Source organism: Enoplosus armatus, chromosome 10 (assembly GCF_043641665.1).
Source record: "Enoplosus armatus isolate fEnoArm2 chromosome 10, fEnoArm2.hap1, whole genome shotgun sequence".
NCBI lineage: Eukaryota > Metazoa > Chordata > Actinopteri > Centrarchiformes > Enoplosidae > Enoplosus > Enoplosus armatus.
In genome coordinates, this window is record NC_092189.1 from 11,526,001 (window position 1) to 11,553,590 (window position 27,590).

Genomic DNA, 27,590 nt, shown 5'->3' on the forward strand with positions numbered 1-27,590 from the left:
GGGACACCTCAGACCTAAAGCTCAGCACAGCTCTCCTGACAGCATAATTGACGTGGGGGGGGGGGGGGGGGGGTTTCTACATTAGCTTTGTAATTATTCTAATAATCAAGTGTCCAAAGGCGGATAGGATGAAAACCACAACACATATATAGCATATACTTTAAAAACATTAACATGAATGTTGCATTAACAGTGAACATTAACCTTTCACTTGAAAATATGTTTAGTTATAGTGTTAGTTAGTGTGTTCTATCACAATTTCTTTTCTCCTGTAAAAAGGACCAAATGTCATAGACAAAACAGAGAAAGGAGGTCAAACTGATGTGTTTCTCTACATATGACCCGCCATATCTACAGAAGGCTCAGCAGTTAATTGCTGTGTTGCAGAGAAACCCCGTAACCCTTAATAAGAACCACAATATACTTACACTGTATTCACACTGTAATCTTAGGCTTACACATAGCTCAACCAGCATCTCACCCAATAATTTCCATCTGCATCATCCACCTCAACAACAGAAGGTAATTGTATTACTGAGCCGTCTGGCTTGAAACATCTTGCTAGATTTTTTTATTTTGTTTTTCTTGTTTTGTTTTTTTTAGGAAAGGCTTCCTTACCACCAGTCACACTATTTGGACAGCTGACCTTTCTCTGGCTTGAAATGGCCCACTCAGCAGTTTGGAAGCCGCATTGTCGCACAGCTCGTAGGCTAAAAGGATGGCTGAGCCCTGGTGACTTGGATATACAAAGGAAAACCCATATGTGTAACATTCAAGACACCTGTTGAATCACAAAATGTGGCAGTTAAACTTGAAATCTGGGCTGATGAGCACATTAACTGGTGAAGACAATGGAGGGGTCTCTGATGTTCATTAGCAATGTCATGTATGTACAAAAGTGAATCACTTTGGTGACAAAAGGATATTCACTTATAATCATTTTATGGGACATCTGTGGAGTTAAATCTCACCAATGATATGTAGTTCATAATTAATAAGAAAATTCAAAACCTGTGCCAGTTTTTGCTTCCCTTTTGATCTTTATTTCCTCTAAAGTGGCAACCTGACAAAAGATAAGTGAAAGACAGCACATCTCTGCCAGTAGTGTACAGTAGACGGGTGGGTAGCAGAGTCAAGTTTTAAGAAGAGCATAAATAAGTAATAAATAAATAGTACTAAGTAACTTCTGCTGTAATGGCTTTTCTTGAATTGTCATGGGACTAGGCCTACTGTTGAATATTTTAGAAAACTGAGTCACTACAGTTAATCCCCCTGCCCTCAGTTTACCCACTGCTGTCTTTTGAAGGCCAAATGTTTCTCTCACTGGACAATGTTTCAGCCCAGTGAGAGTTAAAGTGTTTGGTTTGTCAAAATTAAAGATATCAGTAAGATTGTAAGCAAGGTGAAACATTTCAATATGGCGCGGGCTGAAAAACAGTGAACATATCCTTAAAACACCCCAGCAAGAGAGGTAAATGTTTGTTATGTGATGAGTGTTTATTTAATTTTCTGACAGGTAAAATCATACACTGTATATACATTCCATGAGTAAAACCTAAGGATTATAATGTCCTTTAACAACTGTGGAACAACAGCTGATTGTTGCTGCTTGTTTTTGGTTGAAAAGAGTCACTCTTCATACAAAATATTTATGGGAAGTTCTCATATAATAAGTGGGCTAATGACAATGTAATACGTAGACTATAAAGGACTACACCAAGAACACGTGTATTTAGCTAAAAGTACAAACGCTTACAGAAGCTACAGTAAAAAATGTCTGTCAGTTTGCCAAACCTGTTAATTCAACTGAAGTCTTTAAGTCACATCACATTAACTACAAATCCCATGATCCCCCGTTACGGATGCCCAGCCAGCTTCGTCGACGTTTTTAGCTCCCGTCCAATCGTTGTTTGAATTTTTATGATTGACGTACTCGCCAAGAGCTATCATTGGTTTCTATGTGGTTTCCAGGAAGTGAACGCCACAATTCTAACCACCTCCTACATGTGAGTCCCATCGATAGCACCACGCGCGGCGTGTGGAGGAGAGAGAAACCGGTCGGGAAGGCAACGTCACTCCTCGGACCACCGACTCGACGTAGCGCAGCGGACAGATAGCGGAGCGGAGCGGCGTTGTCCGAGGCAGGTACCGTACCGGTTCCATTTATGCCGATATATATTTAACGTCCGAAAAGCTGTCAGTTGGTTTCCAGGAGAACAGGGGTAAAGTAGGTCGTATTAGATAAGAACACGGTGGACGCTAGGGCCTGGCAGACTGTAGGCCTGATATTCTCCGCGCGCTCTACTAACAGAGACATCCCGGGTAGAGTCTTTCCCTTACGGTCAGTCCAGCTGCCTACTGGTCAGGTGCCTTAACGGACACCGCGCCACTAGTTTGGAGAGGTACCTAGTCCAGCTAGTTTAGACGAATATTTTGTAAGACTAATAAAACTGTGAATATCGGTCATTCTGGTTGCTGGCCGGTTCACCGCATATGTTTTGCTCTTCTTTTTCACGTATTTTCAGGTGCTGAAGCTATTACAGCAGAAAGATGGCGGACGACCCCAGCGCGGCGGACAGGAACGTGGAGATATGGAAAATCAAGAAGCTGATCAAAAGTTTGGAAGCTGCCCGTGGGTAAGCGATCGATTTGAGCTGTGTGTCGATGCAGTGGCCGGACCAACGGTACTAGGGTTTACGGCTTTGGGTGATGGTGTGAATGTTGACCGCCGCAACAGCTGGAGATCGGATAAGTGGGGCCGAATTTGGGAGTGGTTAGCTTAGCATAGCTAACTTAGCTTCCCGTAGCTTTTGCTGCTAGCTTGCTAATTGCTAAGCTCGAACTGCCGTCGCATTCAGTCTGTCTGGAGGTTGGAAACATTGTGTTATTTTGGAGGAATATGTATTTTGATTTGTTTACGTTTATATGTTAAGGGTGACATTGCTCAGAATGTTTCTTCAAGTCCCACAAAGGGTATAAAGCAAGTAAAGTTAATGTTAGCTGTGTTGCTAATGAGACCCGCTAATAGACGTCATCTCTGGAAAGAGGCCGCCATGGGTGTCTGTAACAAGAAAGCACGTTGATGAGAAAGGAAGGCCGGCTAGCTTACAGTTGCATATCCACATGCTCCGTTAGACTCATTCCACAACTCCAAATTATGTTTGCCTGGTATTTTACATGTGTATCATATGACAGGGCTTCTTTATTCCCTCAAGAGTCAACTAAGTCCGTTACCTCATGGCAGCCGGGCTGCCCAGCGTTACAAACCGGCTTTATCGGCTGCAAAATGGTCAGCTGAAAATAATTCAGGATCAGTTGTTTACCAGTATGGACATTGTGGCCTTCTTGAATGATCAAACACGACATGTGAAATGTGGGTGTTGCACTGGCTTGTAGCTTGTTCTGCGACAGCTTGCTGTCTAGTGCTGCGCAGAATTTGCTGTCCTGTGCTCCACCGCCTGCCATGTCACACACAGTTGACCATTTGCCCTATATTCATCCAGCTGCAGCTACCTGTCTGTGTGTGTGGTGTCAGCCTGTACTGGTATGCTTTGTCTTTTGATAGATAGTGAATGGAGAGACAGTGTGGAGCAGTGGAACTGAAACTCAGTCCTCGGCTTCAAGGGCAGAGATAGTAAACTGTGTAACTGAAAGCCCACTCTGTTTGTCCCTCAACCTTTCAGTCCTTGTCAAGGTGATATTTTGGAAGGGAAGGTTGTGTGTTTACAAAATGAGATGAGAGTAAGAGGTGGAGTTATCTTGAAGGTAATAAAATGAACAGGTCAAAGTTGCTGTTCCAAATAACCAAAGTTTATTATAGCATGGACAACACCTATCATGACAGTGTCATTTTGACATAGATAGGAATGTTGTTGTGGTATGAAGCCTATTACACTCTAGTAGAGATAAAGCGCTAATGTTTATAGTGTGTAGTCAGACTGCATCCCACAGCATCTTGTGTATGGATGCTCAAGTGTTTATGTAAGCACTAACATGGAATCCTCTCTCTATAGTAATGGCACCAGTATGATCTCACTGATCATCCCTCCCAAGGACCAGATATCCAGAGTGGCCAAGATGTTGGCTGATGAGTTTGGCACTGCTTCCAACATCAAGAGTCGAGTCAACAGGCTCTCTGTACTCGGGGCCATCACCTCTGTACAGCAAAGACTAAAACTCTACAACAAGGGTATGTGTTAATGAAAATCCAAACAAAACCTTGTTGACCTTCATGTGTTTTTTGTTTTTCAGGGGCAGTTGGGCAGAATTAATTCCTATCAGGGTGTCATAACTTAAAAATTACCTTTATGTTCCCAGTATCTAGTGTGTAGTTGACATTAAGTCAGATGTTACTAATGAAGAGATATCATTTCTGTGGCAGTGACAGAAGCTGCTAAATAATGATCGCTAACAGAAGGTTGCATCTGATTTTTGTGCTTGTGGATATTTACGTCCAGATTTATAAACATGAACAGGTTTTCAGTTACAGTAGGTCTAGATTGAACTGGAAACCATATAAATGTAATTGTCAAACATCTTTCTCAGCTTGCAAATTTTAGACATTTTGACATACGTGGGTATGGTGTATTGTGCACCTCCTTTTAGCTTGTGATTTAATATTTAACTGACACAAGATGTGGTGGTTATAGCATTGAATTGCAAAGTAGGTTGCTTATAGGCATGTGAGAAGGGTGTGTGTTACCCATCGGTCCAGTGTTAGTGCACACATCATGCATTATAAAAGAAAAACATTCCAGGTAATACCTTACAAATACACTTTGGACATTTTGTCATGGAATATTATTGTGGCCTTTCAGAGCAACATATACGCTGACATATTTGAGAAAGCTTGATGATGCTGGCCTCTCCTCCAGTAACTGTTCATTGTTTATGCATCTGTACAAAAACCTGATATTTGTCTAATCTATTGACCTCTGACTTTTCTCTCTTGCCAGTGCCACCCAATGGTTTGGTCGTGTACTGTGGCACCATTGTGACAGAGGAAGGCAAGGAGAAGAAAGTCAATATTGACTTTGAGCCTTTTAAGCCAATCAACACCTCCCTGTACCTCTGCGACAACAAGTTCCATACCGAGGTGAGAGCTTTTTGTGTGATTTCTGTGTCTGCATATTATATTTTTCTTGTGGAGAAGATTACTGGGACATAAACTTTTAAGTCACATTCTCATCTGTTCTTCCCCCCTCTCTTCTAACTCAGGCATTGACAGCCCTGCTCTCTGATGACAGTAAGTTTGGCTTTATTGTGATCGACGGTAGTGGGGCACTGTTTGGCACACTGCAGGGCAACACCAGGGAGGTGCTACACAAGTTCACTGTGGACCTACCCAAGAAGCACGGTACTGACCCACAATGCTCCCACAACACTGAAGTTTTGATATTTTCAACTACACAGCAGGGCTCATTAGAGAATCAATTCATAATGACTCTGTATTAGTTTGTGGTTAGTTTTGCCCATAAAGAAACATTCTAAAGATTGTGTCTCTTATCTTTGTCTTTTTGTCAGGCAGAGGAGGGCAGTCTGCTCTGCGTTTTGCTCGTCTAAGAATGGAGAAGAGACATAACTATGTGAGAAAAGTGGCTGAGACGGCTGTCCAGCTCTTTGTGTCCAACGACAAAGTTAATGTGGCAGGAATGGTCTTAGCTGGCTCTGCCGACTTCAAGACCGAGCTCAGCCAGTCTGACATGTTCGACCCAGTAAGTGTGTGTTTGTGTGTGTTCTGATAAAAAGTATAAATAGTATTTTAGTATAGTAAAAGTATTTACCATGTAATACATCAATAATTAATTAATGTGAATATCTTTCCATACAAGGTAAATACAAAATTAGATCAACTAAGAAGTTAAGTCAAGACAACTCAATTAACCATATAACCTTAAAATTGTGAAAACAAACATACATACTACAATATATATACAATAGTAATAAATAGATATTAGGAAGGCCCTTGTAAAAACATGATATACTATTAATTTAGTTAGTGTAATGAATGATGTAGTTTCTGCATCCATTAGGTAAAGGTCTGTTTGTATTCTTGGTAAATACAGTGGGGCTAACCTCTCGCACTTGTAGCAGTTTATTCGAAATGCTAATAGATCTTTTAAACATTGTATATACTGTGTACAGCCATAGCATAATGAAGAGTACTTCCCTCAACCCTCTTTTAAAATCCTCTTCACATTACAAAATCATTTAAGCTGCGCCATTTAGGGAATCTGCAATTGGCTCTTGTCTCTGGGTTGACTTACACCCCAACATTAGTAACCTTTACATGCCTTATTAGGTAACACTTTATATTGTGAAGGACAAAATATAAAGTATATAATATATTGGTTAAAGGACAGAATATTTACATGAGCAACAACAAACATGTTTGAAAATTATCTGCATATCCCAGACTTCATTGGAAGCCTAGGTCGGCAGTTCTTGGGGTGCTCTAACCCTCGAACAATAGCAGTTTTAACACTGGTAACATTTTGTATGCTATCCAGAGCATGCTTCTAATTAGATCACTTTATGGCTGTTAGTGAGATATATCTATAGTATGTTTAACCTATGTGTGTGTTTGTTTTCTACAGAGGTTACAGGCCAAGGTTCTGAAGTTGGTGGACATCTCCTATGGAGGAGAGAATGGTTTCAACCAGGCTATTGAGCTTTCAGCAGAGGTTCTCTCTAATGTCAAGTTCATCCAGGAGAAGAAGCTCATAGGTGAGTCTTGCGATTGACATACTGGAACAACCGTTTTAATAGCTAAAGGTAACACAAGCTTTTGTTGTGGTAGATTTTCCTAATGGTTGTCCCTTTCTATAGGGCGGTACTTTGATGAGATCAGTCAGGACACGGGGAAGTACTGTTTTGGTGTGGAGGACACACTCAAAGCCCTGGAGATGGGAGCAGTGGAGATCCTCATAGTCTACGAGAACTTAGACACCATGCGTTACATTCTTCGTGTGCATGGGGCAGAGAGCAACGGAGCAGAGAACGGTACACAAGCCTCAAACATCACATCTACCCTTGCTGAGAAACAAAGCAATAAATATACTGTTATGATATATAATCTTGATGTCTCTCCTTTGATTTTTAGATGAGAAGACTTTGTACTTAACGCCAGAGCAGGAGAAAGACAAGTCTCACTTCACAGACAAGGAGGTGAGCACTACGAAGAAAGAACAGATGCCCGTGATTAACTTAGACCCATTACCCATCATGCCATGTGTTCCTGACTCTTGATTGTGTTTGTAGACGGGGCAGGAACATGAGCTGATCGAGAGCATGCCACTCCTGGAGTGGTTTGCCAACAACTACAAGAAATTTGGAGCCACGCTGGAGATAGTCACAGACAAGAGCCAGGAAGGGTCCCAGTTCGTCAAGGGCTTTGGAGGCATTGGGGGTGAGTGCACTGTTAGGAAGAATCAAGTATCAAGCATCAAGTTAGGAAGAATGGAGCATATGTGTAGCTCAGTGGTTATTTCATTCATTCATTAAGTTTTTTTCTATGACTTAATATGTAGAGGCACTATTCTTCGACTAGAGGGGTCAGGTTAAAGCCTCCATGTATCCTTAGGTATCCACTGTGCTGTGTGTCCATGGGCAAAATATGAATGGTACCTTAAAAAGCCTTTACTTTTTCCTTCCCTACCCCCTCTTTTTCTCTGCTACCTGGAATAGTGTATGAATCAAAATAAGCCTCTCCATTATTGACCACATAACAGCTTTGTATAAAACAAATAAAACGATAAAGACAAGCATCTTTTCAGGAAATGTGTTGTATACCACGCTGCAGACATCACATACAAGCTGCTCTACCTAAATTAATTTTATGCTGAGATCAGCAACAATTAAGACATTGATAGCCACGGCTATGTGATTGCAAGAATGTCACAGGCTAATAATAATCATCGGCTTAACTCCGTGAACTGAGGACTATAACCTATACTTAGTAGTTTATGGCTATGACTAATTCTGCTTAAAAGAAGCGATTTCAGACCACTTTTAGGGACAGACTGTTAACATATAACCCTGGCTAGAGCAGAGTAAAAGACTCCTGCACTTGACTGGGCCACTTGATATGGATTTTGATACAGTAGAGGGGACAGACCGTTCCAGTTCTGTTCTCTTTTTCTTTCCCCTTGATTCTCTTTCCTGCTGTCCTTTGGACACCCTCTTGAGTTTTTTCTGAGACATGTGGACGGGGAGGTAAAGAAATTAGGGACTGTGAAGGCAAATTAAAAGCCTCAGGTTACTGTGCTGTATTTGCACTGTATGTTCTCCTCTTTCGAGGACAGGAAGGCACTAGAAATTCAATGTGTTCAGTAAAGTTGTACATTATCCCTTCCATTCCAAGTGTCTCAATGTTGTGTCAAACATTTGTTTATCCTGAAGAGTGTGTGTGATTCATCTTGGCAGCTGCTCCGTGTCATAACTTTGAACAACAGTGTCATGAAAAAATAATATAATGTATTTAATAGTTTCCTGCTGCAGGTAAAGCCTTTTCATACTGATGTCCAGTAGACATTAGTATGATAGAGGCCTTAACAATGCAAAAGCAGAAGGTCTAGCAGGACAATTGTGGAATCGTTGAGTGTCTAAAATGTAGTGCTGGTGACGGAAAGTCAAATTAATGTAATGCCAGTACATTTTTTAGAAAATAAATAAATACGTTGCCTGTACATTTCCTCCTCCACCTAAAAGTCAATTTCGTGTTGGTATTGTAATTCAGTAAGTAGCACTTGGAAAAAAAAAAGAGGATTTCAGGAATTCGTTTTTCAGATACAAATACTCCCACCCCCATAGCTAATGGGGATTAGCTTATCCTAATACAAATTCTTCCTTTAATGCTGCCGTGATCCAACCAGACATGACATAAGCCAGCCAGCCATCATATTACCCATGTTAATCTATCATCTTTGTGTTCCTCAGGTATCTTGCGGTACAGGGTGGATTTCCAGGGCATGGAGTACCAAGGAGAGGACGATGAGTTCTTTGATTTGGATGACTACTAGGTAGTCGGGGACTGATATTGGGAGAAAAAAAGAAAAGCAAAGGAATGAATGAAGAAATAAGGAAAGAAAAATGCCACCTCTCTTGCAGCAAGTGAGAGGTGCAACTGTGTTGACCATATATATGACAGACACACCTTCCAATTTACCTGTTGCATACACAAACTTGCACATACATTTCATCTGTACACACAACAAAGTACATCCACACAAGCTGAAGAGGAGTGAGATTTTCTTTCATCCAGAGAGGGAGAAAGCCCTTCCTGAATAAATCCCTGCCTTAGAGTGCTGGTTCCTTCCCCTAGTTGGATTGGACTCGACTCATTTTTGTTCTTTTTTTCCTCCTCCCCTCCATTTTGAACGAACACAACAGCAAGTTCCCAGATTCCTCGCTGCCCCTGACCCGGTCTGAAGATAAACTTTGGACTCACTCCTCACATATAGAAAATATATTTTCCTTTCTTGCCTCATCATGTCCCTACCCTCTCTCTCTCTTCTCCCTTCTACGCTTTCTCTCTCTTTTTTTTTTTGCATTTCATTTTTTTACTGGTAACTGCTGCTGTTGTATTTTATGAGAGTGGGGGATTTTTTTTACCTGGGTTTCTGTAGAGAAAGGGGGACAAAGTATTAAATTTGAACTGCTGAAAACCATTGCTACCTCCTCATCTGCTGTGGTCTCAATCCTGTGCTGTGCGTGTCCTCTTCCTGGAAAGGCTGACCTTTTCTCTGCTTTCCTGACTGTAAGTGAATATATTGTGATAGTCCTGTGTGAGTGATAAGTATGCATGACTGCTTTTAGGGGATTTGGCTGTCTAATTGGTTCATCAGGATCAACCTCCTCATGTTGAAATTGAATTAATTTTGAATTGCAGAAAGAAAAGGAATCAGATCTTTTTTCATATAGGTATCCATTAGTGTCCCCCTTGATATAAGATGATGTATTAAGATAAAATTAAATTCTCAAATTTTGAAGAATCTAAATCCCAATTACAAGATTCCACCTGTGAGATATTTGATTGCATTTGTAAAATATGTGACAGCGTCATGTGATCAGAAATACATTCAAAATCTGAATTTGTCTATGCAATCCTGTGGATACAATTTTAAATATAATAAGTTGGTTATCAAGAAAAGGAGAGTTGGCATTTATTTACCTCCTACACTAGAAGATAAGGGTGAGTTTTCATTCATAATATTTTATGGAGAAATGGGGAAGACAGCTATAACCAAGGAGCTGTTAAAGAATTACCTTGTTAAATACACCGAACGCGTCAATTCTTTAAGAAATATATTCACATTGATTCACAGGATTAGCTAGAAGTGAAACTGCATGAAGGAGCTTGCGATTATGAATTCTCAGAGTAGGCATAGTGTTGTGGAAGGAAAGAAACAACCTGCCCTTTACAGCATTAAAACCTGTCCTGTGAAAATATTACAGTTCTGAGACTTGAGGATATGAGTAATTCAAACATATGCACGCAATTGACGCATCAACAAAGGTGAGATAAGGTAAAGTATGACGTGCCTGAGCCTGTTACTGAGTTTTTTGGTTTACTTTGCAGAATAAAGCCTGGAACAGGTCCTCTTACATCAATCCTTGATCACGCAGTTCACTTAACTTAGTGACCCACTTGTATCCCTCTGCTCATTCATGCAACATCCTGTGTGGATTTAGTAAATTATGCAATTTGATACACTACAAACCCATTCTACCATATTATCACAAAGCTATAGGAACATGACAGAACCTTAAATCCTTGTGTCACAACCTCTGTTACTGTTTTATGGCGCTGGATTTAAAACACCATTTCCTTTAATCACACATGACATATTGAAATAGCCAACATCCTGCAGCATCTCATAGCAAAGCTATGCGGATGATTGATTTTGCCTTAGTGTATTCCTCTTCAGGATAGCAACAGCATCTTCATCCATTTGCCCTTTTGTTTGGGGGAGTCACCGGGGAAGCCTTGGTAGCACGGTTAGCCAATCAATAAAAGGCAAAGCTGTGAAAACACTCCCCTTTTGACAAAATCCGTCCAATCAGAGCGTTTTTTCATTGCATGGGCGTTCCCATCCCCCACCCACCCTTTTGACACTGCCCTACCAAAGCTGTGTGGTTGAGCGAAGTGAATGACGTCTCTGCATTTGCGGGCCGCCGACGCAGGGCTGGGTTTCCATTTTCAGAGCGAGTTTCGGGGGGGATCGTCAACATGGAGCCGGAGATGGAGGACAAAACGTTGGAGCTGGTGGTAAGATTCGTTTCGTTATGGCATCCTGAACATCCGAAGTGTTCAGTATCACTCCTGTACTGGGAGAAGCGCCGCGGCTCGATTCGACGGCAGGAATGGGCTGAAGCGGCTTGTCGGGAGAGGTGGAGGAGAAAGGAGGGGGGACCAGAAATCAGAGGGAGGGCCTGAAATTATCGATACATGTAGCTAAGAATGCTCCGCATACTTGTCGGATTGATAAACACGATATATACTTCAACATCTGGTGAAAGTAAAACATATGTTGTTTTGGATAATATTGGTTAACAGCGGGGAAATTAAAAGGTTGATGTTCAGTCGTCGGCCGAAGACAGCCGGGGATTCTCGGGGTAGCGTTCACTGCGGTGACGCTGCGCCACTTTAACCGGGCCCTGTCCGATACTTAGCCATCCAGCTAACACAGGCTAGAAGGCGATGAACCACGTAAATTTACGGGTTATGTTATATTATCTAGTTTATGTTAAGACAACCTACATGGCAATAGATATGTGGAACAGTCCAACAGATTCCATAATACAACGGAATGTAGCTAAAATCATAACAATGTGCTGCTTGTCTGTTTATATTTTTAAAGTGCGTAGAAGGAAGTGTATTGCCTTTTCATTCACATAGCGTTACCACGATTAGCGAGGTAGCAATTAGCTTAACAGCTAGCGTGCTAAAAATGCTAGGTATACTTGACAGCCATTACCATACCAAAACAGTCAATTGATCAGGGTGGTAGAAGCTCTTTTGGTAACCAGAAACATAAACTATCATTATAATGTAGTTCTCCTCTATAGATGGTCGGATGTGGTCAACAAGTAACATTGTTTTCTTGGCAAATGATTAGCTAGCTACCCTGTTAAGCTAGCCACCTAAGGTAACGTTAGCTTACTAATAGCTAACATTAACATTACAGGGGTCAAAGTGGTCGTAAGGAAGACGTCAATTAAGATAAGGCACAAATGTGTTTTGTCAATGAACTTACACGTGGATGGAGTTACAGTTTATATTCGTTTGGCAGGTATTCACACTCCCTATCTGAAATACCGTACAGCCCCCAGTTTCTCCAACAAACAAATCAATTGTATCGCCATACTTGCTATTGACAAAGCAAGTGAGGCCCATAAAGTAATATGTCAGACTGTTTAGTAGATTATATTGACCAAACGTATCCTGTGGGACACAGATGTACCTGAGTGAGCAGCAATTTTTGCCGAAGGGTCCTATCCACAAACACTACGGATGTGCATAGACCGTGAATGACCATCTTTGAGAGAAATGAAATGCCAGTATTGAGAAAAAGTACTAATGGAGCCAGCCAGTAGATTACACACTCACCAGACTTCACGAAGATGTTTAAAAGTTCACATAGTGATTTTAATCGGTATAAATTTGATGAAGACAGATAGATACACTGCTTTCCAACTCTTTCATTGATTGTCCGATCTTTATTTGGGTCTTTAAGTTAAAATAAATAAATATTAAATATAAAATCTGAAAACAGAAATTTGCACAAGTGTCCACCAAATAAGAAATCAGTGTTGAAAAGAGATTATTAGTGTTGATATAGTATGGAACATAATTTATCTGACAAGAGCAAATACTTTGTATGTAGCCCATTGACTTTATGAATTTACACCTGGTCTCTATTCCCTTGCATTGAAGAATGATCACACATATTAAAATGGAGGAAACATTTGTGCAGGGTTTGGGAACCATAATCCTACAGGCCTACAAGAAATATTTGAATTTCGTCTGGGTTGTGTCTGTGTATTTACTTTGATTTTATTTTTTGTCCCAGTGTTATTCACTAACCACTCATGAGAGTGGGGATGGCAGAACAGCGGGTGGGGTTTCTGTCAAAACAAGAGTGATAATAATTGACAATTAATCCCATTGCCCCTCCCTCTCCTCTACCTATCCCCACCCCGTTCATGTCTAATAATGCTTCTGTGTGTATGTTTATCAGTCTGTATCTCGTGTGTGAAGGAGTGTGTGTTCCTGCGCTCACTGTGCCAATGTGTGTGTAGCTCTAATACTGGTTTTTCCCCTCACTATCCCCCACCTCCTCCCCTGTTCTTCTCTCCTCACCTTTTGATGGTTACACACCCACCTCCTCTCAATTTCAAACCAAACCTTATTTATTTATTTATCCATTATTTTTGTATTCTTACACTTTTTCACACTCCACCTGTCCTGTCCCTCACCAACTCCTCACCACTTCCATCCATCTGTCCATTCATTGATCCATCCATTCACTCCTCTCCTTTGGTTTCCTCCTCCCAACTTCCCCCATCAACCCCCCCTCTACTTTTCCTTTACTTCCCATCTCTGGTCTCTCGCTCTTCCCTTTCTCTTCCTCCCTCACCCTGTCCACTTCGTTCTCCTCCTCCCTTCCTCCCTTCCTCTCTCTCTTTCACACAGTGCTCTGTGCCTCGCTCTCTCTGGCTGGGCTGCTCCTCGGTGGCTGAGAGTTTGTGTGCACTCAGGTGCCTGCAGAGCATCCCCTCCACCCGGGCTCACAACCAGGTTCTGCCTCTCTCCTCTTAATTCTGCTGCTCCTCCTCCTCTCCCTTCCCTCCCTCCCTTGTCATCTCCACACCCTTCACTTTTCTTCGCCCACTCCACACGACTCCTCATACCACCTTGGTGCAGACAGCACCCACTCACCCCCTCACCCTCCTACCTCCTCACCTTCCGTTGTCCTTTCCTCCCTGTTGGAAGCACACTGCTCTCAGGTTCTTCTCTGGTGCGTCCTCAAACTCTCTCTGCTTGAAACAGAATTGTAGCTTTATAAACTGTAATTGACTTCTTTATAATCATGTCAAATCACAGTTCTTGCATTTAAATTGGGCCCCAGGATGCTTAAAAAGTCAAACAGTGATTGTACCATGCAATGAAAACTGGAGACTTTTACAATCAGATAAGTTTGAATAGTAGACTATTTCCTAAGTACTTTGGTGTGAGTGGAGGAATGATGCAGGGGGTACCAGAGAATAACCCTGCATTGAGGAGTAACATTTTTCTCCCCTTCTACCTGGAGGTGTGAGGGCCGAGGTGGGGGGTCTTCCTTCAAGCTCTGAGAGGCTACATGCTTGCTTGCCTGCCTGCCTGGCCAAACCTGGTCTGTCTGTTTTTATTTCTCCTTCCTTCTCTTTTTCTGCTCTGCATGATCATCAACACCAGCAAGCCCATTCTGGCTTCTTGTCCTGTCTGCTTTGGTCTTGGTACCTGACCTTTTTGTTTGTTTGTTTGTTTGTTTGTTTGTGTGGTTGTGTTAGTGCCAACGAAAATATCTGCTGGTTTTGCTCTCCATATGTAGCAGCATCACCAGGTTGGATGGATAACTGCACTGAGCAAAACCCGGAGCAGCTCTTGCAAGGGTTCTTGCTTTTACTTAGAGAAGAGTATCGAAAGAAGTTAGTAATAATGTTTTTAAGATAGACCCTAGGTTCAGTCCGCTAATGAATGAGACCTCTATTCTTGCTTACATAGTTATTTTCAAAGGATGTGACCTTGGCTCAGTCATCACCTACACAGATATGTGATAGCATTGACCAGGTAAAGGCCTTGTGTTTCCTATTTCCCCAAATTAGTTTGTTTATAATATCTGTGAAGAGGGAATGTACATTGTTTAGGAAACAATGACCCTGAAACCTGCAAATAATAATAATGATGAATTAGTCCCTTTTTGGTGTGTTTCACATGTAGCTAGTTATGCTCTGACAAGGTTGTAGTGGTGTTGCTCATTTCTGGAGGGCTTGCAGTGTATGCTTTACAGAGTTTTCATAGTTCAGGCATATGCTAGTTTGAGGAAAATGTTGATTTTACAGTATGTACACATGTTGGTTCAAGATGGCTTTCTAACATCAATAGTCCAGTGTATCCCCAGTCACAACTAAAACCAGTAATCATCAAGCCTCCTAAGAAGATAACGGGTCTCCTTGTTGCTATTGTATGTCTGTATGTAATGATGAATGTAAAATTATGATATTGCTGCCTGACTGTCCATTATTTCCAAAAAGAAAAGTGTACATGCTATAAAGAACCTACTATTTACCATGTAGTTATAAGCGTTTATTATTTTTATTATGTGCTTATTATTTATTAAGTGTTAAAGCAGAAATGGTCAGCTTCTCACTCTATAACTGTCAATAAGTGATTTGTGCCATAATCCTGTTATTAAATTGACTCCAGTCTCTTTAGCTTGTTTGCAATGCACTTGTAAAGGACTCAAACTATTGTAAGACTTAAGCCATGCTAGAAATGGGTGGGGTCCGGTTACCTCCCAGTTTTTTTTCTGTCCTCTCTATATGCTGTAAGACCACTATCTGATTTTAGTTTCATTACAGTCATGCCTGAGCTGCTGTCAGTGACATACCCAAGATGCTACAGTTTAATTTCCTGTCCAGACTACTTAGCTCACATCACAGACAAGCAAGCAAATAGATTCCTTTTGTTGCAGTGCTCAGTTTTTTTTTTTTCCACTCCATATGTGTGTGTATGCACGGGTGTTTATGCGTGCACGCCTCAGAAGTCATGATGGTTACCCTTCCTTTGCTGTATTTGTGGCACTCTTGTGTCCAGCGCTGTCCACGCCGCTGCCCTGGCTCTCACAGTGCCTTTAACACAAATGCTAATAGAATAAAACACTAACCCGCGCCTTCTCTTTGTTTTGTTCTTTTTCCACAGAACACATCAGGGATGGAGTCACAGAACCTCGTGGACGATCTGTCGCCAAAGAAGAACACAGTTCTCAAGGTGTGTGTGCATCTGATTTTGTGTGTGGGTACTGTTTGTGTATCCGTGAATACAGCTTGGTGAGAAATTCTGCAGCTCAGTTTATTTAAGTTTACAGGATTTCAAATATGTATATGCTGTGCAGGAATGACATATAATGTATGAATTGTATACCTTTTTATTTAAATCTCCCACCCAGGGAAACCCTCATATAGGTTTTATTTTGGATTCATAACATACTGTGACATCAGATTTTTTTTTAAATGGATATCCTGTTCCCTTCGTGCCTCGGTTCAAGTAAAAACCTCACACTGATGTTGACAAATTCTTTTGACACAAACATTTATTGTAAAGCATTTTTCCAATTCCCACAAACACACACACACTCACCCACCATTGCAGGCTTCTAGTGGTTTAACAAGCCTTAACCCGTAGCAATAAAAATTGATTTTTAACCTAGTCCATTCTGCAACAATGAGTGCCTCCTCTTGATCCTGTACACAGACTCTTATAAGGCCCAATACAACAACGTTGTCCCCATTTTAATCCAACAGAGATGATATTGTGTTTATGCTACTGTAGTACAGTAGTGTAACTAGATTTGAATTTAAATGGTATTTTTCAAAAAATTAATTTTAATTTTTAAGTCTGAATCTTAGCTTTACACCATGTTGTGGCAGTCTACAGGTGATGCTCTCTACAGGTGAAGCCACCATCTAACATTTTCTCTTCATATAGAAATAAGATGCTGGTCAAGAAAATGTGATGCAGCTGAAATTAGTTCCTATGTAACACCCAAAGACTAGAAGAGAGCCCCAACTTGACTGATTTGCTTCACATGAATCTCTCAGAATACTCTCAATATAACACAAATACTTTTTTTTAAATATACATGTGCATGTGCCCCTGATCTGTACAGCTTAGTAATGGTCCTGTTGTGGGGTCCCGCAAGCGTCCGTCAGAGGGGAACTATGAGAAGGAGAAGGAACACTGCATCGCCCTGTTTGACCAGTGGTCGGAGGCCGACCAGGTGGAGTTTGTCGAGCGCCTGATCTCACGTATGTGCCACTACCAGCACGGCCACATCAACTCCTACCTCAAACCCATGCTTCAGAGGGACTTCATCACTGCGCTGCCAGGTACAAATACAGATAGAAATGCAACGTTTCGCAGCAACCACTCCAGTGTGAGCTCCATCATTCCTGACCACAGTTTGACTGAACATGTAGGCACACTTAAGACTCATAATCATTTTCATTTTTTACATATTTCCCTGGAAATTCCCTGATTTTATATATTTATATTTTATATATTTCAAGTGATTTTGATTACAAATCGACGCATTTCAAAAGTTCAACAACAAAAAGATAAAAATGGTATTTCTACATTTTCATTCAGGTTTTTTTTTTTTGTAGTATTTATCTTAATTTTTCTTTTTAGGCATTTTTTAATTTTTGAAATAAATACCAACAAACACGGATTACTTCTGGAAAAATAAGAGCTGAAAATAATGATCCCCAGGCACAGATAAACCGACAAGATGAAATCCCATTAATTTTGCAGCAGGCACTCACTCAGCCCCTTCTCTTCCTCCCTCCAGCCCAAGGCTTGGATCACATAGCGGAGAACATCCTGTCTTTTCTGGATGCACGCTCGCTATGCTCGGCAGAGCTGGTGTGCAAGGAGTGGCAGAGGGTAATCTCTGAGGGTATGCTCTGGAAGAAGCTCATCGAACGCATGGTCCGCACTGACCCACTCTGGAAAGGCCTGTCTGAGAGACACCAGTGGTAAGAATGGACATATACCCATTTACACACATTTTCTTTTACATTATGATCTAAAAATGGCACACACTTTGGAAGAAATTAAGAAGATGCTTTCTGAGGACGTAGGTAAACTACTTCCAGTTTTCAGTGTGCTCGTTAGTCTTCTAGTTTTTGGCATTTAATTTAGGATAAATGAAAGGCGGGTGAGGAGAAGGAGGAAGTAAGGTTATACTTGGTTGGTCTTGAGTGTCTATTGTAGGTTGAAAAAAAAAAATGCCAATGGATATGAAGCAGATGTCATTGTTCTTCCCCCAGGGAGAAATATCTGTTCAAGAACCGCACGTCAGAAGTTCCACCCAACTCCTACTATCACTCCCTTTATCCCAAGATCATCCAAGACATAGAGGTAAGACACGGCAAGATGGATCTCAGTATTAACTGAACACTGTTCCTGGAGATTTTAGTAATTTTTTGCAGCTTTCATTGCATCAGGTATTAGTTTCCTACCTTGTTAAAAACACTGCTGTCTGCAGGGACTGTAGTATAATATCTCATATAAACTATAAAACATAAAGCAGCTCATCTGGACTCTCATTTGAAACTGACATAATAAATGTTTTTGTTTTATAGAGTACACGCACCACATGACTTATTTATTGACCTTTTAAAAAAAAAAGTATTATAGTAGTAAGTGGGAAAAGTATAATTTGACTACATATCCCATTGGTTGATCTAATAGTGTTTCAATATGTAGTTTATTTAAGTTTATTCACACTTTGCAGCAGCTTTTTTTGACAGAATTGGCTGCGAATGTTGCTACATGCATGTGGAAAATGCAGCTAATTAATAAAGTTAAGTTAATTGTCTTGGTGTTTCTCCCTCTTTCTTCCAGACTATTGAGGCTAATTGGCGATGTGGCAGACACAACTTGCAGAGGATTCAGTGCCGTTCAGAAAATAGTAAAGGGGTTTACTGTCTCCAGTACGACGATGACAAGATCATCAGTGGCCTTAGAGACAATTCCATCAAGGTACGTGTGTATTGAACTTCAAGGACAGTCTGAAGTCCGTGAAATAATGACTTGGCCCACTTTATTGGTATCGTTTTCATTGTGCCAACCCATTGGCTCTTCCTCTAAGCTTTCTGGTTCAAAACTACCTCAGATTTGTATCTTGGACGAGCAGGTACTTTACAAATTAATGAAAGGCTGTTAGTTTTATTGTGTGAGGTGTAATTTCCGCATGTTCTTATGTAAAATCACTTGTGTCATCATTGTCTAAGTGGACAATCTATGAACGGGCAGTGCACCGGCAGTTCCTGGAAACAAAAACGCATTGCCTACTTGCCTAATTACTGATAGCACCTGTTCAGCACCAGCAGAAGGGTGAGAAACTCTGTTAATTTAGTCAGAAATTGATAAACTTGTTTACTTTTTGTTGCCTTTTTTTACCTAAAACTTCTGTTGTCATTTTTAAAATATCATGACTGTGTGTGTGTGTGTGTGTGTGTGTGTGTGTGTGTGTGTTCTTCCAACCTGGGTTTATGTATTTATGAATTGAATATTTTCTTCTGGCTCAGTATGGCTCATCATCTTATTGTCTATGGCGCTGAGCTAAACCATGGAGACAGAACACAAGTGAATTATAGGATAAAAGGGCTCAGCTCCAGACCCGTTGTGTTTTCCACTTATCTGGCTGGCTGGGAGAAGAGGGGCAGATGATGAAGAGGAGTGGAGGATGGAGGGAGGAGAAGAGTGAATTTGTCTTCTTATTGTTCTCAAGGAGGCTGACGCACACTCAGAGGAGCTGAATGGCTCTTATGAACACACACAGAGCTCAGCACAGCAGTGGGGAAATGGGGCATGAGCACTGCTGTGAGAATAGGCCATTCTTGGCATGACCCAAATCTGCAACCTTTTCACAACCACTGATTATTCCTCTTTCTCTGTCCTCTGTCGATATCGCCCTCTCCCTCTACTTCACTCATCTTCCTCCCTTCTCTTCCTACTCCTGTCCTTTCTAATCATAGATCTGGGATAAGCAGTCTCTGGAGTGTCTGAAGATACTGACCGGTCACACAGGCTCAGTGTTGTGTCTGCAGTATGATGAGAGGGTCATCGTCACCGGGTCTTCTGACTCAACTGTCAGGTACGACGCACATCTTGTTACAGAAGGAACACACTACATTTTGGAGTTGGACCCAAAGCGGTGTCGGTGTTAATTGGGCTGAATATCTGGATGAATGTTATGTATCTTTATTTTCTAACCTATTTGTTTGAACACAATGTAAATCATTGGCAACATAATGAGACAAAAAGCAGATGAGTACTAGAAATGGACTACTATGCTGGAAATTGTATAGCAGTGTGGTTAGGACAGAAACACAAGGATATATTTAAATGATGATAAATCATACATGTTAATGATAAATAGATTGTTGATCATACATATTTTTAAGATAAAAGAAGCTGCAGCTTACTTAAACATTGTAAAAAAGATAAATAGAATAGACTGTCCTGTAAGGCCGCTACATTTTGCAGTCACAGCCAAACGAGATCAGTGTGGCTCCATAACCACTACTCTATTTCAATACACTCTCCACGACTATTGGACAAAGAGGCAGCTTTGACTATAGTTTGGCTAATAAGTTGAACAAACAGTATCTCTTTACCTGGGCAATTTTCTACAAACAAACTTAAAATGGAAGGGCATGGATGTTTTAGATTCCAGATATTTCCCATCTAATTGGGTTAATAATCTAATCCCATCTAATCTGAGTTTGTTTGTTTTTTTGGATATCTTGTCAAGACATATGACAGAAAAGTCACTTGACAGAAATTTAAAAAAGGATTGGTAGGATTGCTATTGATATTTTTCAATAAAATCACTCGTCCCTCCACCTGGTTTAAATGTTTCCCTCCTCATGCAAGCGGCCAGTTTGTTCAGTCATTCAAGATAGAGTGCATCTGTAGAATGTTATGAATAATTCATCCGCACAGCCAAAAACTGCATACTGTACTGTTTGCATGAGGAGCTGACCTGTTTTCTTATAACTAGAAACAGTGGCTGTTGTGTTTTTATTGTTTCAAAACCTGCCGTGAACTTATTGCAAAATATCTCATGGTAAATGCATCTCTGCTAGCTAACAGCGAAAGCACAGTGGATTTAAACAACTTGTCAGAATTCATTTTCTACATTTTATTTTCCATCATTTGATTATTAACATATTTCTGTAAAATGTGCCCTCCTAATCACGTTGAAGCAATCAAATCAAATGGAGTATAAAAATGTTGAAGTGTATTATTTCATAATGAGCCAGATTTAGTATCATTACTAGAGATAGTGCGTTACGTTTTATTGCAGATATTTACAGACCTGGCTTGTGCGTGTATGTTGACACTTGCTTGGCTACTGCACACAGAAGCTCAACATTAATTCTCTTATTACTTCACACTTCAGCCATACTCTCTGGGCGGTATCCAAGGAAAATGTGATTTCACTTCCTTAGCAACAGCTTGACAGGCACTTTGTTTGTAGGCTTGGTTGTCAGCTTTTCCAGTGTGTTCTGCATTTGACTCCTAATGCCCAGCGGTGCAGCTCAGTGACATGTTCTTCACAGCCATTCCTGTGCGTGTGTGTGCGTGTGTGCGTGCACATGTGTGAACTCTTGAGTTACTCTCCATTGTTAAACTAATAAACACAATTCTCTCTCATGTCTCCATTGTTTTCCTTTTTCCTTTGCTCCCATTACATGTCTTTTCCACTCTCCGTCTTGAACCTTCTTTTCTTTCACTTTGACCACTCTTCCCACTGCCCCATCTATTTTTTCCTACTCACTCCTTCCTCCTATCTTTTTCCACTTTTCTCACCCCTTTGTCCTTTCTTCCCTCTTTGTCTCACACCCGTCCCCTGTCATTCCCCATCCCCATTGTCATTTCTGCCCCATTCCACCTTTTCTTTTCCTCTCTCTGTCACCTTTGCCCTGATCATTCGGCCACCCTGTCATCTCTCCCTACTGTTTTCTCTTCCTCCTGTTTCCCTCCATTCCTCTCCTTCTACCTCCTCCTCCTGCAGGGTGTGGGAGGTGACAACGGGTGAGGTACTGAACACACTGATCCACCACAACGAGGCAGTTCTTCACCTGCGCTTTGCCAACGGCCTGATGGTCACCTGCTCCAAGGACCGTTCAATTGCCGTCTGGGACATGGCCTCTCCTACTGATATCAGCCTACGTCGTGTGCTCGTGGGACACCGGGCTGCAGTCAACGTGGTCGACTTTGACGACAAATATATCGTGTCTGCCTCAGGGGACCGCACCATCAAGGTAACAAGAGTAGCCGTTCATAAATTCAAACCAGAGACGCTCTGATTAAAAGCCTGCCTAGAAAGAAATCTGCCGACATGCAGTGTGAAAGATTGAATAGAGAAAGGTGGAAATATCAAAGTTATTCTGTAGTTTCCAACCCACCTAGTGAGTCTTAAAGTTTCAAAGTGGATGTTTGATAAGCTGAACTCATCTGAATGAATACAGGCCGTTGTTTTACAAAGCTGTCCGTGTTGCCCCCCTGTAGGTATGGAGCACCAGCACCTGCGAGTTTGTGCGCACTCTGAATGGTCATAAGCGGGGCATTGCCTGCTTACAGTACAGAGATCGTCTGGTGGTCAGCGGCTCATCTGACAACACAATCCGGTATGTGTGAGAGATTAAAGATGTGTGACTTATATATTCTATATATTAAAAACTTTATAAACAGTGTAGGGACTGTGTATTGCCTTATGTGTTTGCTAACGCTTCACTTCCTCCAGGTTATGGGACATAGAGTGCGGGGCATGTTTGCGAGTGCTGGAAGGTCACGAGGAGCTGGTGCGCTGCATTCGCTTCGACAACAAAAGGATTGTCAGTGGCGCCTACGACGGGTCAGTCTCGCACGCACACACACAGCTTTGTGCACAGAGACACATTTTGTTTCTGATGTTGTGTCGTCTCATGTTTCTCTCTGCAGCAAGATTAAGGTGTGGGACCTGCAGGCAGCCCTGGACCCACGAGCCCCCGCCAGCACATTATGTCTGCGCACTCTAGTGGTTAGTATCGCTGATTTTGCCTTGTTGTGGCAAAACAAGCCTTGTTGTGCATGAACTCCCTCTGTCAGCCAGGTGACAAGTGTCTTGAGCTGCAATTCCTTTTAACCACTCTAGATATTGTATAGGACTGAAAAACTCAACCTCTCAAAATACAATGTGATTTTCTATTTCACATTCGTTTTCACTTCTTCTAATTCGTATCTTGTTGGCAATTTTGAAAAACATCAGAGATATTGCTTATTTTAGGTACAATTAGCTAAAACTGCAATAAACCATACCTTCATGACATATGTAATAAACAGTTTTTGTTGAAACTGTTTAGAGAATTGCAGATTTAAGTTTATTATAATTGGTCATGTTGCTGTGGAATTGTATTGCATTATACTGAGAGGTGTTTTGAATATTTAGTCCACCCTCATTGATATCAATGCAGTGGACAAAATATTCAAAACACCTCTCCATATATGGCATCTGAGGTTGGACTGCCAAGATGGTGGGGAGAGGTAAACCCAAATCAAAGTTTCAAAATGTCCTCTCATATAAACATGTGGGTGAAGTCCAGCGTTTCCCAAACAGAGAATTGATTTGTGATGTCTTGGATGCTGCCAACAGTACTGAACATTGACAGTCGGGTGCAACACAGAATTGATATCAGAAGCAGAAACAGACAATCTCACATTAATATTTTGCCCTGGTCTATCAACCTGCACTTTCAACTGTGTTTTAGGGTCCATGGTCTGCCTGTATACTTAGTATGTTAACATCATTTCTTAATTCATTGTGTTTTCAGGAGCACTCTGGCCGCGTGTTCCGTCTCCAGTTTGACGAGTTTCAGATCATCAGCAGTTCTCACGATGACACCATTCTGATCTGGGACTTCCTGAACGTCTCGACCAATGGCCAGTCAGAGGGGCGGTCTCCCTCCCGCACCTACACTTACATTTCTAGATAGCAGGTACAATGACACACACAGAATCACACTTACCTGATAAGACATTTCTGTTATTTCATTCTGCATCACACATAAGCTCGTGTGTGCATAGTTCAGAGAATCGTTTATACTTGCTGAGCAGACCCATGTGTGATTGCAGACTCTTTTCTAAACCCCCCCCCCCAGGTGGCGCCATCCACCGCACTCTTTTTTTGGAAGAGCCCAGGGCTGATTGGCTGATGGGTGTGTCCGTCATGGAAAGGAGCCCATCTCTTCTCCTTCCTCCTCGTCATCTCTCTGTCCACCTCCCACCCCGCCCCTCCACCTCCCTGCCTGTTCTGACAGACTCTTGAGCTTGTGCCCATTGCCTGCCAGTACTGTGACATGCACGCACACACACACACACACACACACACACACACACACACACACACAGGTCAACACTGATGAGGATTCCCTACTACAGAACCAATGCAACTCTCCCAAGAAGTTCACCTTCTACTACTAATTTATGTTTTGTAAAGTACACTAATGACAGTATTAACTTTGACATTATATAAGTCACAAGCTCCCTTTTGTCCCCGATACAAACTTCAAGCAGCTTCTGCTCCTCAGTTTTCAACCCCTGCCAAACCAGGTTTCCACAGATATGGAATCGCTTATAGATATATATTTATATATATATTACACACATACACATACATACACACAGTGGCACAGTTGGACAGAGGATGACCGGAGCTGTGATGCGGGAGACAGAGACTCTTTACTCAGCTCTAGGAAAGGAGGGAAGGATGGGAGATGGAGGGAGTGAACGAGGGAGAAACATGTCGGGGATGACTTCCCCGCTCCCTCTCACTCCCTCTCACTCCTCCCTGTCTCTCTCTTCACCCCCACTCGCCCCCTCCCCTCTTCCCCCCAGAGATGCACACTCGCTTGGAATATGGGGGCGCACACACTCAAGTTTGCGCGAGTGTGTGTTTGTGTATGTGGACTTGTGAAACGGCAGAACAGAGCAGAAGCGTCAAACAGACAGACATGCATGTGAGGTTGCCTTGGATACAGCATCCCGGTACACCTCTGCTTTTTTTTTTCTCTTTAACTCTTACTTTCTTACTGTTTTTTATTACTGTTATTTTCTTATTTTATTTGAGTATTTTGGTTCTTAGTACAAAAATCATACTAAGCGTAGTCCTCTTTCTCTTTCCCCCTCTCTCTCTCTCTCTCTCTTACTGTCTTTTTTCCTCATTCTTTCTTCTACCTTCGACCCTTGTTCATCTGTCCCTTTCACTCCATCCTTCTCTCCCCCATCATCTACGTGCTTGCTTTGGTTATGAGAGAAGCTGGAACTCAAGAGCTCAAATTTAGCTGTAAACGGAGTTGTCTTGTCAAAAATTGTGTTGTATATTAAAAATGATTTTTTAAAGAAGAAAATGACCTTATTGTGAATAAAGTACTTGACAGTGGTGGAGTGTTGAGCCAACTGTAACATGAATGAGTGTCTAATTGTCTGTCTGTTCTTGTCGGTGTGTGTATGTGTGGGTGGATTTGCTATGCCTCTGTCTGACATGTAGATCCAACACTCAGTAGGCCTTTTAGTCTGTTCCTTTTGTACTTCAGTCAAATAGCAGGGAACCAGTGGCTGTGAGACATGAAAGAATTTAGATATTGATATATAATTTTGTGTGCAATTCCTGGTTGTTCACAGGAAGATGTTTTTTTTATCAAACAATTTTTACTCGAGATCCAGTTGCTCTTTTTCTGGAGACCAGCATCTTGCGGTCTTCTGAGTGGAGTTTTCTTTTCTCAACCTGACTGAGCAAACTCCATCTGCTGAATAAGATAAAGGAGGAAGATGTGATCGAAAGCTAAGTGAAAAAACTAGTAGAGTGGACCTTGAGTGGACCTTTAGTCAAATTGCAGTTTCCAATGTTCACGCTTCACTTAAAACTAAGAGTGTTTATATGTGCACTAGTATCCCGGTTTTGAGTCTTATCTTGGTTTTGATCTTTTTCGAGAGATCGTGTTTACATGTAACATGAGAAACCTGGTTATTTATATCCCTGTACTCATGATTCTAACGGTATACGTGTTTCTGATCATTTGCGTCTTGATCTCTCACCATCTCGGCCACCGTGGTTTGTACCAAGCAGGTAGCATATCCAGGTTTGTCAAAACCAGGACATGGTGTTTCCAATAGCAACGTATAACCAAGATACTCCAAAAACCCAATCATAACCAAGATACTAGTCCACATGTAAACGTGTTCACTGAGTCCTGATTAGAATGTGAGAGAACAATTGTAAAGAACTTATAGAATGTGTGATGTCATAAAGGTTTAGAACTCAATACACAAACCTGCTGTAGCTGCAGTTAGATGTAAGTGATATTTGGGTGACAAGTAGATTTAAGCCTCTTGTATCAGCTGTGCTACTTTGGTAGGCAGTTTTAAAATAATACTTTTGTTCCATCACATTCTGCATGTTTTCAAGAGATGGTGTGCATCACACACAGTTACTTTTATTTGACCTTTTACACATTTGACCAAAAACCCCAAAGAATCCTGCTTACTATCAATCACTTGTACTCACTTTATGAACAATGTTTCCGTCCTCAGATCTTCATCAGGTAAAATTTATTTAGACCACCTATATGCCAGAACAAGTGATTGAAAGTATGCAGAAGTCATCTTTTTTTTTTTTTTTGACAGTCAAAAGTTGTAAAAAGTAAAATAAGCCGCCAGTTTGCATCCACTAAGTCAGAATACCAAAGTCAACTTTGTTCATTTGTAACCACATTAGTGTTACTAATTCACTGTCAACCGTTTTGATTCCATGCACCTGTCGGTAAGACTTTCCAGTGTGCAAAAACTTATTTTCATAATTGTTACTTCTTACAATTTTGACTTGAAGTAATTTAACATCGAACACATGATGGGTACACTGTATTGTGTGATGATCTTTCAGTGTATCAGTGTGTTCAGGCTGGCCACCAGGTGGGAGTATAAACTCAGCTATCTCCCACAGTGTAATCTGTTTGTGAGACTTGGGCTTGGTAGCCAAGTTTGGTGTCTAAATAACCTGTTACAGTAGATCACATACTCAGTCTTGTAAACACTGTAACTGTGAAGGAGGAATGTATGTTTGAGATGCTTAAAGTGGTGCCTTTATAGCAAAGATCTGGCCAGTGCAGTCGAGCTCTATAATACGTCTGTCTGGTTATTGTACAGTGTGTATTCTGTCGACTATGAGAAGGAGGGGAGTTGCCTGCTGAGAGGGTTTCTAAATTTCTGGGTTTAGTTTAATATAGTAGAATGTTTCAAATTCTAGGAATAAGTTATGTGGGATGGATTTGTGCTTGGTGGAGCACCATTAGTATATGATGTGTGTATGTGTTGGATATGGGTGTGTGTGCTTCCTCTGGGTCTGTGGGATTTTGGCCCATAATTCCTGCAGCTCTCAGGTCACAGCTCCGTTCTCACGCACATATTTGGCATTCCTTCCCCGACATGATTACCATACACCTTCCACTCTGGGTTTGGCTACGCGGAATATTTCCATCATTCCCGAGTAGAACTGGAGCAACGTTCCAGAAATGAACAACTCGCCCCACCACCCCCTACTCGCTCTTCTTTATCCCACCCCCACACCCCGTTTCCCTTCCACCCCACTGTCTCCTCCTTATACCACCCCCCTCCAGCACAGATTCCTGCTGCCTTGCAATAGGAATCCTCCGGTACAACCCTTTTTTCCCCCCTGAGTCAGCTGTTTGTGTCTGCCGGCATGATTGGGTCATTTGGC

General features: G+C 41.5%; 2 protein-coding genes across 3 annotated transcripts; both read left to right on the forward strand.

The window, feature by feature from the left end:
- The first annotated feature begins 2,037 nt into the window (after positions 1 to 2,037).
- On the forward strand, positions 2,038 to 9,698 carry etf1a (eukaryotic translation termination factor 1a). The gene is made up of 11 exons (XM_070913051.1): positions 2,038 to 2,145; positions 2,526 to 2,636; positions 4,014 to 4,189; positions 4,956 to 5,095; positions 5,218 to 5,356; positions 5,524 to 5,714; positions 6,597 to 6,726; positions 6,829 to 7,002; positions 7,103 to 7,167; positions 7,261 to 7,408; positions 8,938 to 9,698. Exons 2-11 carry the CDS (start codon positions 2,551 to 2,553, stop codon positions 9,018 to 9,020), a joined length of 1,332 nt encoding a protein of 443 aa, XP_070769152.1. The 5' UTR covers positions 2,038 to 2,145; positions 2,526 to 2,550; the 3' UTR covers positions 9,021 to 9,698.
- Positions 9,699 to 11,146: 1,448 nt separating this feature from the next.
- Positions 11,147 to 25,285, forward strand: fbxw11a (F-box and WD repeat domain containing 11a). Of its 2 annotated transcripts, XM_070912872.1 has the most exons (14): positions 11,147 to 11,269; positions 13,697 to 13,801; positions 15,965 to 16,033; positions 16,932 to 17,151; positions 17,613 to 17,799; positions 18,094 to 18,184; positions 18,671 to 18,808; positions 19,807 to 19,925; positions 21,852 to 22,101; positions 22,349 to 22,467; positions 22,584 to 22,694; positions 22,781 to 22,859; positions 23,650 to 23,814; positions 23,977 to 25,285. In XM_070912872.1, the coding sequence occupies exons 1-13, from the start codon at positions 11,231 to 11,233 to the stop codon at positions 23,809 to 23,811; spliced, it is 1,689 nt and encodes a 562-aa protein (XP_070768973.1). In that variant the 5' UTR covers positions 11,147 to 11,230; the 3' UTR covers positions 23,812 to 23,814; positions 23,977 to 25,285. The 2 variants fall into 2 exon arrangements, with proteins under 2 accessions (XP_070768973.1, XP_070768974.1); XM_070912873.1 differs by lacking the exon at positions 13,697 to 13,801.
- Positions 25,286 to 27,590: the final 2,305 nt, after the last annotated feature.

Bases quoted from the DNA above. Each gene is read 5' to 3' on its own strand.
- fbxw11a (XM_070912872.1), top strand. From the start codon at position 11,231: ATGGAGCCGGAGATGGAGGACAAAACGTTGGAGCTGGTG. The intron at 17,152-17,612 runs GTACAAATACAG...TCCTCCCTCCAG, and splicing joins CTTCATCACTGCGCTGCCAG to CCCAAGGCTTGGATCACATA. The intron at 18,809-19,806 runs GTACGTGTGTAT...TTCTAATCATAG, and splicing joins TTAGAGACAATTCCATCAAG to ATCTGGGATAAGCAGTCTCT.
- etf1a (XM_070913051.1), top strand. From the start codon at position 2,551: ATGGCGGACGACCCCAGCGCGGCGGACAGGAACGTGGAGATATGGAAA. The intron at 5,096-5,217 runs GTGAGAGCTTTT...CTTCTAACTCAG, and splicing joins ACAACAAGTTCCATACCGAG to GCATTGACAGCCCTGCTCTC. The intron at 7,168-7,260 runs GTGAGCACTACG...TTGTGTTTGTAG, and splicing joins CTCACTTCACAGACAAGGAG to ACGGGGCAGGAACATGAGCT.